Source organism: Cervus canadensis, chromosome 1 (genome assembly GCF_019320065.1).
Source record: "Cervus canadensis isolate Bull #8, Minnesota chromosome 1, ASM1932006v1, whole genome shotgun sequence".
NCBI lineage: Eukaryota > Metazoa > Chordata > Mammalia > Artiodactyla > Cervidae > Cervus > Cervus canadensis.
The window spans coordinates 107279685-107300568 of NC_057386.1; the positions used below are offsets into that span (position 1 = coordinate 107279685).

General features: G+C 60.5%; 1 protein-coding gene across 3 annotated transcripts; it reads right to left on the reverse strand.

Annotated features, from left to right (window-relative positions):
* Window positions 1-234: 234 nt before the first annotated feature.
* Window positions 235-17705, reverse strand: DGCR8 (DGCR8 microprocessor complex subunit). 3 transcript variants are annotated; one of them, XM_043489220.1, is made up of 14 exons: window positions 17576-17705; window positions 12663-13343; window positions 11758-11917; window positions 10221-10363; window positions 9847-10090; window positions 8675-8872; window positions 8479-8580; window positions 7804-7902; window positions 6711-6793; window positions 3393-3493; window positions 3145-3251; window positions 2351-2478; window positions 1482-1595; window positions 235-1276 (listed from the first exon to the last, which is right to left on the reverse strand). In XM_043489220.1, exons 2-14 carry the CDS (start codon window positions 13062-13064, stop codon window positions 1193-1195), a joined length of 1965 nt encoding a protein of 654 aa, XP_043345155.1. In that variant the 5' UTR covers window positions 13065-13343; window positions 17576-17705; the 3' UTR covers window positions 235-1192. The 3 variants fall into 3 exon arrangements, with proteins under 3 accessions (XP_043345155.1, XP_043345141.1, XP_043345150.1); XM_043489206.1 differs by having other exon boundaries at window positions 12345-13343; XM_043489215.1 differs by lacking the exon at window positions 17576-17705 and having other exon boundaries at window positions 12345-17151.
* Window positions 17706-20884: the final 3179 nt, after the last annotated feature.

The following is a 20884-nucleotide window of genomic DNA, read 5'->3' on the forward strand; positions in this document are numbered from 1 at the left end:
GGCTGCGGCCTGTGGAGGACCAGCAGGTCGTTCCCCTTCCCGCCCATCGAGGCTCGTGCCTGTGGCTGTGGCCTAGCTGCCCCTGCAGCAGAGCCGTGCCCATGCCTGAGGAAGGGAACAGAGGGAGGACAGACCGTGGCGAGGTCACCACCTCCAGTCTGCGTGAGGCATTGTGTCAAGGTGGCGCACTGGCTGTTTTAAGGGCAAACAGTCAAGCTGTTATTCACCACCGTAGACAGGACAGAAGCGTATAATTACAGCGACTTGATTTGTGGATTGTTTTACAAAGGTCCGCGGGGGCCGACCTCAGTCGTGGGGGGGGCATTCTGAAGGCTCCGTGGCTGAGGGTGGAACAGACCCACCCCCATCCACGGGACCGCCTGGTCACGCCGCACAGCTGCACGTAGTCAAGGGCCACCTGCACCAGCGTGAGCATCTTCAGCTCCTCTTTATAAGTAAGTCCATGAGCTAAAATGCATTAACTGGTCACATCTGCTACGTGATTCCATACCTATCTTCTACCCTCACTGTAAAAGCTTCTTTCCAAACGCTAAAATACAATAAAAGCTTTAAAAATTGATGGGTGGACAGACAGGACTGTGCAAAAATTTAGTAAAAAATCAGCAGAGGCCAGCAAACGTGAGGGGCCTCTGTCCACGAAGGTGTGTTCAGGGCTCTAAGAACAGATGCCGGGCCGGCAAGCAGGCAGGGCAGCGCCCGTGCCACGGGCAGCGCCTCTCTGGGTGAAGAAAGATCACCATGGTGGTTTGCCTGCAACCTCTGAAATACTCCTTCCTACTGTTAACTTTTTCCAGAGAAAAGAAGGAAAACCCAGGAGGCTGGAAGGGGAGGGGTACCGGCCTGCGCCTTCTGGCTGGGTCCCTACATGCCTGTGGGAGCCAGGGTGCACGGCCTTCGCATTTCATGTCATCAACTATCACTTCTGGTCAGTGCACGTTACACAGAAAATTCATGAAAAGCTTCAGGGTCTGTCCACATGAGCAGAGCCCCACGGCGATCTCCCAGCTGTCCATGTCCGCCTGTGTGGCAGGTGGGTGGAAGCCGGAACACAGTCACCGGGGCCTTAGGTGGCCCCCAGAAGGAGCTGCATGGGCCTGCTGTCAGGCACGCAGCGGGGCCGTGGAACCAGAGGCAGATCCCCAGTGCGCTGGCGGCCCCGAGCTGGCCGCCCTCACACGTCCACGGTGCAGAGGGGCTCGCCGCCAGGCTGCGCAGACGCCACGATGGACATCTTGGGCTTCTTGCGTGTCTCCTCCTGGAAGGACATTGAAGTCAGGGGTGGGGCCACAGGGACCGCAGCCCGAAGTCAGGGGTGGGCCCACAGGCACTGCAGAGCCCTGGGGAGGGAGCGAGGCCAGCACACAGCACCACACGCTGGCGCTTCCCAGGAGTCATTCGGACGGACGCCCCGGAGAGGAGGGTTAGGTTCCCAGTCCCCAGGGATTTAAGCCACCGCGTACCCGCTCCTCCGCCAGCCGCCGCATCTCCTCCTGCAGCTTGCTCAGGATATGCAGGTTGGGCTTGTTCTTGCGGGCAAACTGCTGCAGCTCGATCACACTTTTGTCCGAGGTCTCCTGGGGAGCAGAGCCTGCTGGCGGCACCGGCCGGGCCTCCCGTCCCACGACCCACCTGCCAAGCTGCTAGCCATCCCTGCTTCCACTGCCTTGGGTGCGGGGGTCCACCGGCCCCCACAGCCTGCCAGCCACAAGTCAGGCACACACCATGCCCAGAGGCCTCCGCCGAGGGTGACCAGGTCCCAACGTGGTCCAGGGGACAGCATGCAGGGGCCCAGGCTCGCCCTGCCCCATGGCCACCAGAAGCCTGAGGACCGACACCACGCTCCCCGCACTCTCGTGGGGTGAGTGCCGTGTGAGGACGCCTATGGGCCGCACCCCCCGATGGTTCTGGGGCCTCCCGGCAGGGCCGGGCATACTTCCCAGCTCCTGGCCGAGGACGACCCTCTCCACGCAGAGACAGGAAGGCAGCGGCTCAGCCACTCATGGCCCAGCACCTCAGGGCCCCCCACACTCCCCCAGCCCAGACCCAGGAGCTCTTCGGGGATGGCTGGGGTGCCCCCCGCAGTCCTCACCCTCCACACCCACCACTCACTGGGGACCATTTCTGAAGTCAGGGGAAAAAAATCAAAGACCACAGATGTCAGTTCCCTGTACTTTGCCCTAAATGCACAAAAACTTAACAGTGTTGTGAAATCTCAACATCTTGGCCAAAACAGAGGACACACACAGGCTGTTCAGAGGCACACGGTGCTGGTGCCTGGGACAGCACCCGCGTGCACTCGCCCGCCCGCTGTGCCCCGCCCCCCCATTACCTGCTTGACCATCTTGCTGCTCTCACGGCCATACATGCGCAGCAAGGACCCCCAGTTCTTGACGTGCGGGTGCAGCAGCTGCAGGATCTTCTGAGATGCCAACTGCTTCCCAACGCGCTTGTTCTTACCTGGGCGGAGATGTGGACATGGAGTCAAGACATCCACGTCCACAGGGCACCGTGTCCAGACGGGCGCACTCCACACAGCCCCGCCTGCCAGCGGCTCGGGGAGGGCAGGATGCCCCCCAGGACGCGGCTCTCGAGGCCCCCTGCCTGCAGCTTTAGACAACACAGATGATGCGTCCCGCAGGGAAGGCTGGGGGCGGGGGAGAGTCCTGTGCGGCAGATGTTTCTAGACAGAGGGAGGAGAGGCCAGGGTGCAGAACAGACTGGAGGGGCGCAGGGCCTCTGCCCCCTGCTCAGGGCTGGGCTCAGCAAGCGCTGGTGTCCGTGGGGACGGCCCGGTCTGCACAGTCTCCGCGGCCTGCTTGGGCACGACCTTCTCCCTTACCCGGTGCTGGGCTGTGTGAGCCGCCCCCCTCCCAGGGACCCAGCAGTGGGCGGGCCGTGCCGGCAGCTGGGGCCATGGCCCAGCCAGGTGAGCAGCTCAAGCCCGGGACGCCAGCCACCACAGCGGCGTGCAGGCTGGCTGGGTCTCAGGGTGACGTGCGGTGTGGAGGGCGCACCTGGGCGCCGTCAGCACGTGGCTGAGGCCCAGGTGAGCCCAGGCAGCAGACCCTGCGGTCACTGAAAGCAGGTACACGCGTGTGCAGGGTGGAGGGGTGGGGGGCTTACACCAGCCGCGCACTGTGTGCTTGCCACACGCCATGACGTATTCGCTCTTCTGGTTTTTACCAGGAACTACTTCAAACTTGATGGAGGTGTCTCCCATCCCGTGGTTTCTGGGGGACAAAGCAGATAGTAGGCAACATCGTCCCGAGATGGCACCCACCATCCTTCCCAAACCGTGGCTCCCATCCCAGAAGGGCTCTCTCAGGACCCCCGCCAGTCCCCTGGAGAGGTCCCGGGCAGGGACACCCCACCTTTTAAGGCACTCATGGAGGATCTGGTAGGGCGACAGCAGCCCGGCCTTGCTGGTCAGCTCGTAGACCCGCGAGTCCTCGATACTGATGTGGTTGAAATACTACAGAGGGAAGCGGCTGGTGAGTGCCGGCCACGCCCGGGGCCCATCCAGCTGCCCCCGCCCTTGTCACGGCCTCTCAGTGACGCTGCACTCACACCTCGGGCCCGGTCGCCCGAGACACACCTGCCTGCTGGCCTCAGAGCCCGTCCTGAACCAGAGTCTGATCAGACCATTGGCCAGAAAGCTAAAGACACACAACCTTTGGGAAAAAAACTTGAAAACCATCGTAAGTGAATTTAGAACAGAGAAAGTGACCAGACACGACAGAAGAGAAACTTGGCCACGGTGACGAAGAGCAGGCGCCCAGCCGGTTCAGAGAACGAGGCTGGCGACAGAGGCCTTGTCAGCCCGCAGCGGCTGGGACCCTCAGGAGCACAGCGCCCTCCCTGGTGGGGCTGTGTTCACCTCGCAGGCTGGCCGTGACCCACAACCACACACTCTGTCAGAGCCTCACAGGGAGGCCCCTTCCCCGACTGTCCAGCTCCTGGGGCCCCTAGCCCCACCTTCTTCATACAGAACTCCGGGAACCTGCTCCTCCAGGAGCGAGGGAGCTTCCTCCCCGACAGCATCATGAGGTGGCCCTGGTCCCAGCGAGCGGGAAAGCATCCTGTCTGAGCGTGCCTCCCTCCCCGCACCTCTGGGTGTTCGCCGGCCAGGGCACCCTAAGCCCCGCAGTCAGGGTGCTGCTCAGACCACCGGCCACAACGGGAGAGCCCACCCCGGGCACGGGTGGTGGAGGATAGGGCTGCAGTCCTACCCCCGACTGCACAGGGGTGCCCCCAGCAACCAGGCCCCCGCCTCGGGCCACCTCGACATGAACTCAGGCAGAGGGAAGGGGTTAGAATAAAGGGTTCCCTTCACTTAAATTGTTTTTACTTTTTGGCTGCACCTCCTGGCACGCAGGATCCCAATTCCCCTGCATCCGAAGTGTGCAGTCCCAACCACAGGACTGCCAGGAAAGTCCCAAATGTCCCCTTCACTTTTATCAAACGGAGCTATTTCAGGAACTGAGGACAAAAACCAAATGGTAATTTCTCTTCTTCATGAGCTCTTTGCAGGAATCAAGGACAGAGACCAAACATCTATTTGTTACTTTATTACATTATCACAAAGACATAGGCGCCTAACAGCCCCAAATACAGGGAGCAAACATGATGGCAGTGAACAGACAACTCGGCAGTAACTGGGGACTCACACCTCTCCCTCCAGGACAGACCCTCCAGAAAGGTGAGCACTCCCCTCACCAGCTCGGCCAGTTCACTCCGCCGGCAAGCATACACGCCCAGCATCTCGGGCGGGCACAGTACAAGCCTTGACAAACGTTCAAGGACTGACTGGAATCACACAAGCTGTGGTTCTGAATCACAATGGAATTAAGTTATAAATCAATAACTGAAGGAAACTGGGAAGATTCACAAATATATGAAAAGTAAACGGTCCTAAAATAACTACTGGGTCAAAGAAAAAAAAAATCACAAGGGTAATTAGGAAAATATCTTGACATAGATAAAAACAAAAAGACAACATATATTAAAGGAAAATTATGGGATGTAAATTAGTACACAGAAGAAAATTGACAGCTGTAAACCCCACATTTAAAAAGACCTCAAATCAATACCCTAAACCTTAAGAAACTAGAACAAAGGACAAACCAAACACAAGCCTGGCAGGAAAAAGAAAAAAAAAAAAAAACAATAAGGCTGGAACTGAAACAGAGAAGAAAAAAGAGAACTTCCACACAACCAGAAGCTGTGTATTTGAAAAGACCAACAACACTGACAAACACTTAGAATTAGAATGGCCAAAAGAAAACAAAGACTCAAACTGTTAAAACTCAGGAACGAAAGCCAGGACATCACAACCCCGCTGAAGTAAAAAGGGTCACAAGAGGGCACTGTGAATGCCAGTCCCCTAGAGGACCTGGTCACCTGGGAAAACTCCTGCCAAGACACAGAATCCCACAACCGGCTCGAGAAGCAGCAGAAAGCCTGAGAATGCACAAGTGAACAACCTGAAAACAAAGAAGAGTCCAGGCCCAGATGGTTTCACTGGTGAATTCTACCAAGTGTTTAAAAATTAACACCAATCCTTCGCAAACTTTTCCACACGATGAAAGAGGAAGGAAGACTTTCCCACTCATTCTACGAGGCAAGTACTGCCCTGATACCAACACCAAAGACATCATAAGGAAAAAAAATACAGACCAGCACCCCTTAGAAACACAGCTGCAGAAATCCTTAAAAAAACAGCAGCAAGCCAAGCCGATCCACACATAAAGAGAACCGTGCACCGCAACTGAGTGGGACTTATCCCAGGAATGTGAGGTTTGTTTTATATTCAAAAGCTAATGGAACATAACCCCACATCAGTAAAATCAAAGATAAAAACCATGTGATCATCTCACAGAAGCAGAAAATTCAAAACCCAACATCCATTGCAGACAGAAACAGTCAACAAACCAGGAGTGGAAGGAAACGTCCTCACGCTGATAAAGCCCCGGGTCACCAGCAGTCAGTAGGAGCACCTGGGTCTGGCTCCACTGACTGCAGACGTCAGAGGCAGCGGACCCAGCACAGAAAGCAGCCAGTGCCGCCAGGGCTGGGGAGCTGGACGAGACCGGGGACCAGATAACACGGACAGGGTTTCCTTCAGGAGTGATGAACACAATCTGAGAATACAAAAACCTACTGTGCTGTGTAGCTGAAAAGGGAAAAACTATGGCATATATGAGTTAAACTTCAATAAAGGTGTTATAAAAAAAGAGCGCAGGGGCTTCCCGATGGTTCGGTGGTTAAGACACCATGCTTCCAACACAAGGGGCCTGGGTTCTATCCCTGGTCAGGGAACTAGAACCCACGTGACACAACTAAAACCTGGCAAACCAAACAAATAGAAATAGTTTGGTTTTAAAAAAAGGATGTATCCTTCAGTGTAAGAAGCCCTTGCTACAAAAACCCACAGAAGCAATCTACCCAAAGCAGCTCACAGTTTTAAGTGGTTCTCAACACAAAGAACAGTCCAGCTTTTGCAGCCTCTGCCTCGAAGGCTCATCCACCGCACAGCTCTCAGCGCAGCGTGACTTCCGTGCAGTACGGCAAACACAGTTTCTCACACCCACGGCAAGACAGGGGGACGGAGACCTGCTAGGGGGACAGCCCTCACCCGCAGAAACAGGCAGGCCTCCCCGTCCCGACGCGAGCGGCGGGCCCAGGCTCACCTCCAGCTCCTCACTGTCTCTGGGCTTCTCCTCTGATGTCTGCTTGACGAAGTCAGGGATGAGGATCTCCAGCGTGGCGCGGGCTGCCGGGAGGAGCACTGGGTGAGGGGCCAAGCTCAGACAGCAGCCAGGCCCCAGGGGCGGGGCGGCACTCGGGAGAGCTCTGCGGGCCCAGTGTGGGCGCCCCGGGCACAGGAGCGCGCCTGCAGGGGCCAGCCTCACCAGGGTGGGGGTGGGGGTGCCATGAGGACGGCTGCACCTCACAGCTTTCTGCCTTGAAAGCCTGCGAACAGCCCACGGGTGGGTGGAGCCGGAAGACCCTCTGGAGCCTCTCTGAAGTGGAGCGGCCTCTTGGGGCGGGGGAGGCAGACCACGCAACCTTGGCGCAGCCTGGCGAGGGGACGGCCACACAGTCCATCATCCTCAGCATCAGCCACCAAGGGAGACCAAGGGGGGCGGACTCTGAGCCCCGGAGCTCAGACCCTGCGCCAGCCTGAGCCGCGGGGAGGTGGCAAGGGAGCAGACATGGCCCAGGCTCTGTGAGCACAGAGTTGCTCTAAGACATGCGGAGACGGGGCGCCAGGGCCTAGGGCACAGCCACAGCCAGCCCGCCACGGGTCCTCCCCAGGAGGTGCTAAATGGCTCCCAGAAGCACGCTCCCGCCCGGTGTGCAAATACAGCCAGCAGCAGGCGCAACAGGAGGAGCTCCCAAGGCCTGCCCGGCTGTGCTCTGGACCGGCAGCCCCAAGTCTCAGCCAGAAGCACTCGGGAGTGGTCCTCACGGACATCAGGACCCCTGAGGAGCACGTCCGCCATGCAGGGTCTACACAGATGGCGCCCAGGCTCAGGCAACCCAGAGCGCTGTGTGTGCTGGGGGAGTGGAGGGCCGGGGCAGGAGGCACCGGCCCACCCATCCAAGCGGACGAAAGCCTTCTATGTTCGCTTCTCACAGCCTGCCTCTTGGTGAATCCTTGCCAGTGAGTGCATAACTTAAAAACATCCAAGTGGATAACTCCATAAATACCAGACTCGCCCACCCCACCTCCAGCCAGGGTGGTTCACACGGTCCCCCAGACACCAGCAGGCACGTTACCAGCTTTGTTCTTGGCCAGTTTTTTGCTGCTTGCCGTTCCAGATCCATAGGTCACACCGTCAATGGTCACTGAGGCACCAAAAGGCTCGCTTGGGTTCTCTTAAATTAAAACGACCACTTTAAAACACATGCGCCAGGACATTCAGAGCACACCAGCACACACACACTCTACACTCTGCTCACCGCAGAGCGTGGGGCACGGCTGCGGCAGGAAGGCAAGGCGGGGGTCCCCGGGACAGTGGGCAGCCACAGAGGGAGACAGGCCAGAGGCAGAGCCGCCCGGGACAGAGACCGAGGTCTGAGAAAGGTGGATGGGCGCAGGGGCACACACAAAAGGAGGGGGTGGGAATGCAGACTAGGCAAGCCCAAGAAGCAGGGAGACCACGGCGGACCCGAGCTTCCGGCCTTCACTCAGGAGCGCTGAGGGCGGCACAGAGGGAGCCGGAAACCAGCACAGGGCCGCGGCTCCTCCAGCCAGAGGCCTGGGGGGGCTGTGGGGGTCAGGCGCGGTGCGCAGGGCGTGGGGAGGGGACGGCAGGTGAGGACGACCCCCTCCATTTCCTGTCTCATCCCAGCAGGCGGGGCTGACAAGCAGCTCCAGGCAGCGCCTGATGCCTGAGGAGGCCGAGACAGAGGCGGGACGATGGTAAGGCCGGAAGGGGCGGCGGCACTCACCGCACTCGAAGAAGCTGTACACGGGGCGGACCTTGAGCACGCGCTGCATGTACTCGTGCAAGATGCACACCTCAGACTTCCCGTTGGGGTTGATGACAAACTCTGTGACGTGACGACAGGGGCCGTCTCAGAGCAGCCTGGGACCCCGCCTGTGCAAGGGACCTCTGCGCCGCAGGGCGGACGGGGCTGGGCTCACCTTTCTTCGTGGGCGCGTCCTGCACAGACAGTGTGATGAGCTTCTGGTTGGCGGGCAGGATGGGCCTCTCTGACTCGGCCTGTTTTCGCTTCATTTCTCGGTTGAACTGCCGACGCTCAGCCCACGTCCTGAACTTCTTCACGGTCACTTGCTCAAAGTCAAAGCGCTTCTCCAGGTAATTCCGAAACTCCTCAAGGTCTGCACGGATTGACCAGAGACCCGAGTGACGGACTCCCAACCAGAGTCACCCCCTCGGTGGCAGGACAGGTCCTGGCTACACGACACCCCTCCCGCTTCCCCTCAAGGATGAGGGGCCAAGCAATCAGGCTCCTTCGCTCTGCCAGGTTCCCTAGGGAGAAACTTCTGGGCTATCCTTTTAGTTTATTTAGAACAAAAAAACAAAAATAAACAAAGAAAAAGGAATGTTAGAAAAAAAACACCACTATCAGCCTCCAGGACCTTCTCCCCATGGGAACCAGGTGCCGATGGCCCGCAGCAGAGGCATCGCGCCCAGCACGGCCTCCTGCCCCCGCCTCTCCCCCAGGATCCCAGGCCTCCCATCAGCCCCACCCCGCTGCTTCCCCCAGAGGCCTGAGGCACCACGCACATGCTTGCACACTTAGGGACAGAGCAAAACCACAGAGCTCCCCACACAGGAGTGTAGAGCAGCGGGCACGCGCTGAGGATGGTGCCATGGGGAGACCATCAGGCAGACGAGGGCCCCTTCCAGCTGTGTCTCGAGAACACCCCCGTCCCTGCAGAGCACCAGCGCGCTCCCCAGAGGCCTCCCTGCCAGCCCCAGACGCGGCCCCTCCTTGGGAGCAGCCCCCAGCCCCTCACGGACAGGAGCATACAGACACCTGGGGCTCGAAAACGCGCTGCTCTCTAACAGGGACTGGGCAGGGGCTAAGAGAGCCCGCCCCCATGGAAGAGACATGGGAGGGATGGCCCACGACTGAGGGTGCCCACAGGGCTGAAACAGCAGCTGCACCCACCCCGGCGGTGGGACCCCAGGACCCACACGAGCACGCCGTGGCGCAGAGGCCGGACGGTCACGACCAAAGGCTGTCCGGGCGGTGACACGGTCAGCGGGCGGGTCTCCTGAGCTCGGGGGCAGGCAGGCACAGACGGGGCCCCTCCTCCCTAGGGACCAAGTTCCCCCCAAAGCTTACCAACTGACTCATCCTTGCACACCTCCACCTTGGCCTTCACCTGCCCCAGGGCCCCAGGCGCGGCCTCAGCCCCCAGCGGGTCCTTCTCGTCTGGGGGCCCCGCGTCGGCCCCTAGGGGGTCAGGCTCGTCTGGGGGCAGCTCTGGCTCTGGGGGGGCGAGCCCCACGCCCCGCTCCCGCTCCTCGCTGTCCTTCATCTTCCGGTAGTGCAGGCAGGGAATGCTGGTCAGGGGAGGGCCGTGTTTCTACGAGCAGGGAGACCGCGCAGGTCACCAGGCCGGATGCACAGGCCTCTGATGCCCCCACCGGCCTGCCTGGCGGCCACCCTCCTCCTGCAACTCACAAGACCAAGCGCACGAGGGACGCGGCCCCTACCCGTATGCTTCCTGTCCCCAGGAAGTAGGGCCTGGACCAGGTGACCACCCGCGACTCCCGGTGCAGGTACACGGGCACTCCGGAGTTGTGGAACGTCATGATCCAGCCGTCGGGCAGTGGCTCCGTCGGTGGGCGGCCACGGCCTGCGCGGGGCAAGAACAGCTGTGGTCACAGCTGCGTGGGCACCGTCAGGACAGTCGCAGTCAGCCCCCGGGCAGAAACAGCAGCATGCCGGAGCTGGCCTTACAGAAAAGCTCTGAGCAGGGTGGGGACGGCCCACCCCCACCAGGAGAGCCCAGCCCCGCCTGCAAGCCGCTCCTCTGCGTGCTGGGTCCAAGCCTCTGTGGGACCCGTGGGCGACAAGACCCTCTTCACCTGCTCTAGTCCCCGGACACACCGCAGAGCCCAAGCAGGGCTCCGCGAGACACAGGGCCTCGCTGCAGCTCTGCCGCCCTGACACTGCGTCTCCGCCCGCCTCCCGCGGGTGCAGCCACAGGGGCTGGGTAGGCTCCGCTAGGAACTGCAGACTGTGGGTCACTGCTCCCTGTGACCAGATGGCAAGCCTGCACTGTCCCGAGCTGCCACGGACAGGCCTGGCTGCTGGGAGATGCACAAGACAAAGACTCAAGGACAGCTTGCTTTTCTTACCGGTATTGGGAGCAAGTGAAAAACTCAGAAACAAAAGCGAAATGCCACGTGGAATCTAAAAAAACACATGGACGAGATGAAAACAGCCCCACCAACACTTGTGGGAACGGAAACGACTCCCTTGTGTCAGGTCTGACACCTGCACGTGGCTGACGCCAGGCGAACACCAGCGTCAGGACGGCCCTGGGAGGGAGGGCAAGGCTGGGCACGCACAGTCACCCTGGGCCTGTGGGCTGGGCCAGGAGCTGCCTGCAACCAGCCCTGGGTAACCAAGGAGGAGGAGGCGTGTCCGTGACCGTGAGCAGACCACAGCCCACACGGCAGACACACACCCAGCCCTGCCGACGGGTCTGCTCTGCGGCCGGGAGACGGCGCGCCGGCCACTCCTCAGTTCCTCCTGTCACGCTGGCCACCTGCACGGTCCTCAGCGGAAGGCATCACCTGTGTGCCCGAGTCCCTCCAGCCCCTTCCCATCGCCCACCCGACACCAAGAGGCACCCCAACCGCTCTTCCCAGTGTACCCATGACCCCTCCACCTCTGCCCACGTGTGAGCCACGGGTCTGCTTTCAGCGCAGACTGTGGAATGAGTCCTGCCTGCTTCCAGCAGCTTCCCCAGCACTCGGCAGAGAACTGAGAACTCAGACAGGGGCCACGAGCAGCCCCCACACTCAGCACTGCCTCTGTCTGCAGCCTCCACACGCCCGGAAGCCCCCTTCCCACACCACGGCAGTGCGTAGGGTGTGTCCTCACATTCCAAGCTTCCCGTCACTGACAGGACCCTTCTGCCCGCAGATACACACGGCCGCCCAGACTGCCGCCCAGCAGCCTGAGGGCTCTCCCAGCGTAGCATGCGGCCGAGCACGCTCGCTACTTCCTGGCCCGACTTACTTTTGAGCACGGTTTTAATCTTGGTCATCATTGGCTGCACGCTTGTCTCCCCGTCCGAAGGGTGATCGCTGTCTCCTCCGTATTTCTCCTCCATTCGCCTCTTTTTGGGAGCACAGAGGCCCTCTTCCAGGAGAGCATCAACATCATTGTCAAAATCATCCTGCAAAACACACTGTTCAGAAACCGCGGCCCCTGGCACCCACACTCCTGCCCATGGGCAGGCGTCAGCAACAACACAGAGAGGAGGTGGTCTCAGGGGCCTAGGGGCGCCTCTGTGGCGCACGAGCATCTGAAAAACAAAGAGGATGAAACGGCCAGCCAAAGCACACGCTCGTGACCAGCAGACCGTTCCAAGTCGGCTGAGACACGGGTACAAGGCAGACCTGTCAGCCAAACTCTCTGTTAGCAGAGGCGGGACCCCTGGACTCCTGACGGCTCTTTCTTTCCGCATGGACCTTTCTACCTCCTGTGGGTTTTTTTTTTCCTCTGTAACATTGCAACATGGGCTTCCCAGAGATGCTGCAACTCCCAAACACCTCTCTCTGGGTTTTGCTAAGAGTGCGCCAAAGGAGGGGACGCCGACATACCTCGTAGGAGAAAGTCAAGGCCTCTTCGTCCACTCTGTCTCTCTGCGCGATCGCTTTAGCCGTGAACCCGCCTGCGCCTTCTTCCTCTAGCTCCAAATTGTCAGTAAAGTCTTCTAACTCATCGAGCACTGCGTACTCCACTCTCCTCTCCTGATCCAGCTCATGCTCCTCGTCCCTCCTACCCGCACTCTCACCCCCGGCGCCTACCCCGTTCCCCGCGCCCCCGCCACAGGGACCAGCATGCACGTCCCCACTGACAGGGCTGAGGGCCAGGCCACACTCTGCCCGCATGTCGCGCTCCGCTCCCGTGTACAGCACCTTCCTGTCCTCACTCCTGCAGCTCTCCGTAAAGCTCACGCTAATCTTTACATCCTTAAGCAACTTAAGGTCAGGGGAGAACTTCCGGACCGCAGGTGCGTGCCGCGCAGTGCGCGGGCTGTGGCCACTACAGTTCGGGTCTACGAGGAGGCGGGCCTTAGAGGAGGATCCTTTGGAGAGAAGAGAAGCTCCGTAGAAGTTGAGCGGGTCCTCGGCAGGGGGTTCGGCCTGTCCATCACCACCAGAGCCAACGTCCATTACCTCTGCATCACTGGACGTTTGCAGGGGAGGTGGTGGAGACTGTCCACGGGGCAGCGAGCGGAGGGGGCAAGCTCGGTCCTCCATCGCCACTCCTCCTGCGGGCTCACGCGGGAGAGGAGAGGGGCTCTCACATGTCTCCATAGTAAAGTGGTTAGGACTACTTTAAAAGACCAGAGTTTTTAAAAACCTGACATAACTCTAGACAGCTAACATGCACAAGTCCGTCGAGACCCGGGTGCGTCCTGCCCGCGCTGCGCACGCTGGCGGCTTAGTCAAGCTGGCCACATTGCTCTTTTCATTAATGTAGACAGCTTTTAGAACCACTGCCTCAATTATTGGAAATCACAATGCACTCAGCTTAAATGACTGATGACTACGCGAGTCTGTCCTCGAGCCGAAGGGGCACCCGTCTTCCTCCACCTGCAAAGAGACGTAAAGGCATCGTCACACAGTGACAGAGACCTTCCGCTTCCTGGCACCGAGAGTCCAGTGCTACGGACGGTGCAGTAAAGACTTCAGTGACACTGCCTGAGAAGAGCACCTTCTACACTTCAGAACAGGCGAACCTGACTCCCTTCTTCAGAACCTAAATTATAACTTAAGTCCTAAGTCAAGTATTTTACTAGTTGTCCACTGTATTTCCAACTTCAGAAACACAAAAAACATATTATAATTAGGTTCAAAAAGGATTAAAAAAACCAGAACTCCTCCACTACACTGCACCGCGGCACTCCCCTGGCTCGGCTCATGCGGCCGCCCTTCCACAGCACACGGGGGTGTGCAGCTTCCCTCCAGCACCAGTGATGTGGGTCCACTCACCTGCGTGGGCCGGTCAGTCAAAGGGCAAGCGGGCGGCCCTCCGCTCAGCTCTGCGGCACTACGGCCTCAGAGGCACGGCTGGGGCTCCGCCACCCAGGACCTCAGGGCATGGGGCCAGGGGCAGGGATGCAGCAGGCTGGGCGTGGCTCTGCTCCCGGGATGGAGCCCAGCCGGGCGGGCAGGAAGAGGCTGCAGGGGCTGGCTAAGCCCAGGCACAGGAGTCCTGGCAGCCGCCTGGAGCCTGGCTCCATGAGGGGGCAACAGGGAGGCCCGGGGTGAAGGGACCCTCAAGCCACAGTTCAGTCCCTAAGCAGAAGGGAGGCCCGCACCCGTGAGAACAGTGGACACAGAACTGACCACACTGCTGAGCGGGTGGAGGCCGAGAACAGGACAAGGCAGCCCCAAAGACCAACAGGGCCACTCCCCAGGGGACACTCAGGCAGGGCCTGCAAAGAAGGGTGCTCGGAGCCTCTGGGCAGACCCGGCCAACAGGGCCGAGGCCACCAGGATGCGTCGGCCAGGCGGTTACCCAAACCACAGGAGAGGCCACCCAGAGAGCGAGGGCAGACCAAGAAAAGGGCTGAGGACGCAACCCTGGGGAGTTTGCACCAGAGGGAAGACACCAGGCTGAGAAGGCAGGGTGGGGCGTCCAAACACAGGGCCGCGGGAGGGAGGTTCCAGCCGAGCAGAACACGTGCAGACACGCACGCACGTGCACACACGCACCTCCACACCGTGCAGACACGCACGAACATGCCATGCACATGGATGCAGACACACATGCGTGCCCACACCACTCGGGGCGGCTTGCGGGTTGCAGACAGACAGGAAACAGCAGACACCACACGTTTAAGAGGTTACAGTGGAGGAACAGGACATAAAAGACAAAGACTTGTTTAGATGTAATCAATTCATCCGACAACTATTCACTGACCACCTACTCTGATGGGGTATCAGCATGAACAAGGGGGCAGCAACCACTGACCTGTCTTCTACTTCCCGGGTCCCAAGGTGTCCTCATGTTTCTGAACACAATACCTCCCCCGCAGGCATGTCTGCCAAAAGTGCTAAGGACCAAGGAAACATGGCACACAGGTGATGACGGACGCGGAACCGGGAGACCACTGAGGAGGCACCAGACGTGCACAAGGACCACCGAGCGGGGTAAGGCCAGTCTCCTGGCACCAAGAAAGCTCAATTCAGAGGACAGGTCAGCACGCCCAGCACTATGGAACACAGACACGACCAGGACCAAAGCCCTGGGCACCAGGCAGGTCTGCAGAGACCCCAGCAAGAGCCCACACGTGATTCTGGGGGCCAAAAAGGCTAAAACGAAGAGACGTGAAGAGGACGGGGACACCTCCGGCCATGTTCAGAGGCTGAGAAGCTCAGTTTAGAAGCAAAGAACCAAGATGATAACTATGAAACCTGATGAAGGGAGGCCTTGAAGAGGTGCCCAAAGTGCAGGCTGGGAGCTGCGGCGAGTGGTCCTTGGAGTTTGGGGAGCCGCCTGGCCCTGGGGCGGCAGTGCGCTGAGGGCTCCACTGCAGGCTGTCCCGAGCACGCTCCTGACCTTCCCTGTTCGCTATCTGCACCCGTCAACGCCTTCCATGTGGCGCACACAGAACACTGCAGATGCTGAGGACGGGAGACAGACAAAACCCCCAGCCCGAGCTCACACATTAGCAGAGAGATGGACAAGTAACAACTAAGAAAAACTGAGACGCGTTCAAGAGAAAGCAAAGCAAGGAGTTGAGGAAAGGGTGGGCAGTGAAGGCTTCATAGCCAACACCCCCTGAAGGCGGAGGAGGGGATATTCCAGGCAACCCCGAGAAGAGCAAAGGCCCCGGGGTGGAGCACGGGGTGGTGGATGACAGCAGTGTGCCCGGGGGAAGAGGCCAGGGCAGTGAGGGCAAGGGAGACCAGGACTCCGGCTCTTATCTCGAGAGACGGGCCCCTGGACAGGAGGGTCCAAGCGGTGAGGTCACACGATCCAAGGTCAGCAGTCGCAACCAACCCTCGGGCAGGCCCTGTTCTAAGCATGTTATGCACTATCACTCACCAGTTCTCACACAGCACTGTGAGAAAAAGGTTAAGGACAGAGAGGTTAAGCAACTTGCTCAAGGTCACACAGCGAGAAGGTGGTGGAGTGCTTTACCACTCAGGCAAGGTAGCTCCGGTCTGCACTGCCTTGGTATTAGACTTACGGTTGAAAAGAACAGCTCTGTGTCCAGAAAATCCCTAAGTGGGTAGATAATAGGAGGCACAGGGTGAGAACAAAGAAACAAATAAAGAGGCTCACCAGGCAGCCTGGACCAGCATGTCAAGCTGGAGGTGGTGAGAAACTGCCCTGAGGAGTGTATGGAGGCCGAGGAGACTCCACACTCAGGGACAGAGGTGTCGCGCGCAGAGGTGGTGAAGTCAGCGTGGGGAGTGTTCGGGCAGGTGAAGATCATAGCCTAGGTTTAGACACGGCTACTTGGCACCAAAGTAACACGTGGAGGTGTAGAAGAGGCAGCCAAAAGCGTGCAGCTGTCAGAAGGGAGGCCGGGGCTGGAGACGGACAGGCAGGTGTCAGGAGAGACAGTGTTAAAATCAGGGACTGGACGAGATCGCCAAGGAAGGGAGCGCAGATCCTACAAGAGGCCAAGACTCACTTCCCTACCCTGAGGTCACAGTCAGATTGTAAAAGCCCGGGGACGTGCCCCACGCGGTGGCCGGGCCACAACAGGCTGAGGCTGGTCCTCCTGCCATTGCTACTGCTCCAGCTGACGGCACACAGGGATGCAAACCCGGCTCACCAAGTGGACAGTGAGCCGGCAGCAGACTTGCAGCAGGCACCCCCAGGTCCCAGCACAGTGTAAAACCAAGACACTCCGACAGCGCCCTTCACTTGGGTCCACTTGCTGGGCTGGCGTGGAGGCGCCGTCTCGGATGGTCCAGTGCTGTGGCTGCCGCCTTTCAGTCAAGCCTCTCGTTGCAGCCTTCCGCCCAACCCAGTGGCAGAATGACCTCACCCGTCCTTTTCTCATCCTGTCAGCCTCACATCCCACACTCACAGGCGCCACTGCTGACTGGCCATCCCCCCCTCTGGGGGGTGACCGACTGCGGCAGAGTTTCTGGCCCGCTCTACCCGCCGCCCAGGACTGGAGTCCAGTCTGCGGCCAGGACACAGGACACTTGTCTAGCATTTGGGGCCTGGCACAGTCCCCTGCCCGATCCCGGACTGCTGGGCGCCGGGTAACTGAGGCACATGCGAGCATGCAAACAAGTCAAGTTCCTACCCTGAGCAACCCAGGTCCATCGGAGGACACCTGGCGGGGACCACTGTCAACAGGTGGTCACCTTCCACTTGTTTCTACCCCCGGGTCATTGTTACGACAAAACCACATCCCGATCGTCTACGTGACCCTGGGTCCGTGAGCGTGTGGTGGAAAAGCAGGGCGGCTTCTCAGGCTTCCCAGGCTCTCGCGCCCGGCAGGGTCCCGGGCCGGCACCGCCGCGGTCGGGACCTTGCCCGCCCGAAAGCTGTCTACGGCTTCGGGCCCACGGGACGAGGGGTCTCCTCACACCCCGGGGCCGGCCCGCGCGTAGAGCGAGCGGCGCGGCGGCCCCCGGCCCCGGCCCAGACCGCGGCGGGCCCCGCGCCCGCGCCCGCGGCGCCTCACAAAGGCGGACCGGGGACTCGGCGTGGCCAGGCCCGCCCGCGCCCGCGCCCGCCCGCCGCCCGCCGCCCCGCGGCCTCGGCCTGGGAGCGGAAGGGCGAGCCTCACGCAGGCCACAGCGCCGCCCACCCGCCCGGCCGCGGGGCGCCCCTCGCGCCCCGCACCTACCTCCGGCGCCCGCGGCCCGCCCGCAGCGCAGAGCCTCGCGGCCCGGCCGCCGCCGCCGCCGCCGCCCTCCAGAGGGGCCGCGCGGGCGCTCTTCACTCGGCGGGACCCGCCTGCCGCGCGCGGCGAGCGGAGGGCGGGCCTTGGCGCGCGCAGCCAATCCTGCGCGCGGCCTGCCCGCATTGGGGGAGCCGCCGGGCTGGCTGCGGAGGCCGCCAATAGGCGGCGCGCGGCGCTCGCGGCCGCGGAGCGCGGCCCAATGAAATGCGCGGCTGCGCGGGCGCGACCGGGCGCTGAGGCGGCCGCCGCGCTAACGGTCGCCGCTGGGGCGGGGCTTGGAGCGCGGAGGACGGCTGCCGCGGAGGGCGCCGGGAATGGGGGGAGCGCGGGGAACGCCGGGAGCGAGGGCGCGCGGGGGACGCCGGGAGCGGGGCGTGGGAGCCCAGGGCGCGCGCCTCGGGCCTGGGCGAGACCGCAGGCACGCCGGCCTCCACGCTTTCCGTGTGAAGGCGGTGAGCGTAACGATAAGCGGGGCGCCGCTGTCCGGCCCTTCTCGGCTCGCTTGTCCTGCGCGAGGAGCCAGGACTGTCCCTGCCAAGGCGGGAGCTCCCCTGGCACGGAGGCGACTGCAGGCCAACGCCGGCGGTGCGGACCGAGGGCCGGACAGGGCCCGTCAGTTTGACGGCGTTACAGAGCCCCCCCACCCCCCAACACTCCCTGGCTGCAAGGCCAAGGCGGTGACTTTGCAGGAGCCAACTGGGAAGACCGCTCCGCCAGGCGCCCCAGCAAAGGTGCACACGTCCATCATCAGAGCGGATAAAGACGTGTTGCTTTGTGTCTTCAAGATGCTTCGATAAAAGAAAAGAGGGGGAAAAGCCAATAAAGGGACATACGGAGGGCCTCTGGAGAAGGACATACTAAAGCCGCAAAGGCAAAACCCGTGTGTAATCACAAAGACCCCACAAACCCACAGGAGGGTCCTTCTACCCCCAAAATGGCCAGTGCTTTTCAAAAAATGTCAAGATCATTCAAGTCAGAGAGAGACTGGGGAGCCCTCTAGGGCTGTAGGAGCAACAACTAAGTGTGATGAGGGGGTCTTTGCTCAGGCAAAGGTTATTAGTGGGACAAAGGTCAGCAGATTAGTTAACCATATTGTATCAATGCTAATTTCATGGTTGTAAACGTTTACTGTGGTTAGGTAAGGTATTGAGATTGGATCTCCGGAAGGATATTGGATTCTTTGTTCCATTTTTCAAGTTTGTAGCAAGTTGAAATCATTTCCTAAAAAGAGCCAGGGGAGGGGGTGCTGTAGGTCCCTAAGCTGAAGGCCCATCTAGGCCTTCCCTCTGCTTGCCAGGCTGCGCCATGAGGTTGGCACCAGGCACTCCACAGCGGGCACCGAGCCCTGTGAGGGTCTGGTACTTGGACTCGGCCAGCTGCTGGCCTTGCCCAGTGCAGTCAGAGCCCATGGGAACCCCCAGCCCACCACCCTCCAGCTAGCTGCCTCACCACACTTCATTGCCTGGTGAGGTAGGAACCCCACCTACCCCAGTCAAACTTGAGACCTCAGCCCTGCACACTACAGCCAACTTCCCACTTGGCCTGGCACCAAGCAGGTGACAGACAAGGACCTTACCACGGGACCACCCCGCTGTCCTCAGCCAGCTCCAGCATCGGAGTCACAAAGATCAATGCCTGGAAGCTGGAACTCCAGCACAAGCTGGGGGAGGAAACCTTTCCCTCTGGGCTTCTGGGTTTCCATCTCAGCCTGGCTCACTTGAGGGGGTCTCTGCCAGCACAGGAGATCAAAAGACGAGAAGGGGGGAGGGGGGAGGGGGGAATCTCTGCTGACAGGAGCCCAGGCCCGACAGACTGACTAGACCTGAAGATCCCTGCATCCCTCGCTGGTGGTGTGCTCATAGGAGCCAGGAGCCTAGGCTAGACAGGACTAGACCCGAGGTCCCCGAGGTCCCCCACTGGCTGTGCTCACAGACGGGCCTCTACATTGCTCAGTCCCAGGCCTCCAGCCTCTGTGCCTGCACACCTCCACTCGGCCGTCCTGGGGCTGAACAAGCAGTTCATTGGGGAAGGGGCACAAGAGACCCTGGCAGGGACTCAGGGATCAGATGCATCTGGTGACAAACACAGAGGCCTCTTCTGGGCATGTCAAAGGCCCTTCCAGGAGACAGCTAACCCAGGTCCTGAATCCGCCAAACAACAGAGACCTCGCTTCCAGACACTGGCCTGAGCCAAGGGGGTGTGCAAAGGGCCAGCACTGTCATCCTTGGCTCTACTATCTATCTGGCTGGGGCATCAGGACACAGGGGTGGAAGAGAAAAAAGGTCTTCACGCTCTTGTTCCTACCGGGAGACACACAAGCAACACTCGGTCAATGCACAGCCTGTCAAGACAAGGGCTTTCTGTTGTGCAGCAGAGACCAAGATGGGGAGGCTGCCTCAGACAGGGTGACAGTCAAGACTTGAGCAAAGACCTGCGGGATGGGGGAGGGGGAGTGCGGCATGGGCATCTGCGGGAGGAGCCCTTCAGGCAGAGGGAACCTCACAGCAAAGGCCCTGGGGCAGGATCAGCAGTGAGAGCGGGGCACGTGGGCGAGCCCAGCACGGCTGGGCCCCAAGGGCCACCTGGCTTCACCCTGCCCCCTCCTGGCCTGCGGGCTGCGGGGCTGTCCCTGTTCTCCACAGGTGTGTAAAACAAGGTCACAATTTTTCATTTTGCTCGGCTGCCAAGATAAAGTACGCCAGTGAGGGGCTCACACAACAGAGATTTATTCTCCTGGTTCGAGGCTGGCCGTCTGAGGTCAGGGTGTCCGTCACAGGCCCTGCTCCCTCTGAGGGTTCCCGGGGATGGCAGGCCCCCCTCCCTGAGTCTGGGGCCCCTGGGCAGGAGGCAGCTTGGCCCCGGCCTTCACAGGCGTCTGTCTGTGTGCCTGCCTGTGCCTGTGTGTCCCTTTTCATAGGACACCGCTCCTACCAATTCTCTTCTGATTACCTCTGGAAACACCTGACAAGGTCACCTGAGGGGCCGGAGCCCAGCGTCATCTCCCAGGGGGCGCCCAGGTCAGCCCAGATCCACAGAACCAAGTCTGGAGCTGCTTCCTCGGGCCCGGGCTGCCCAGGAACACAGGGCAGAGGGCGCATGGGGAATGTGGGCAGCAGACATCTAAAAGCCTCTCCGGATGGCCCTGCACCAGCGCAGCGACACCCCAAGGCCAGCATGGCTGCATGGGGGGCCTGTGAGGCAGACAGAGGGGGCTGGCTGGGCCAGAGCCAGGGGCCTGGCCAATGGCGGCTG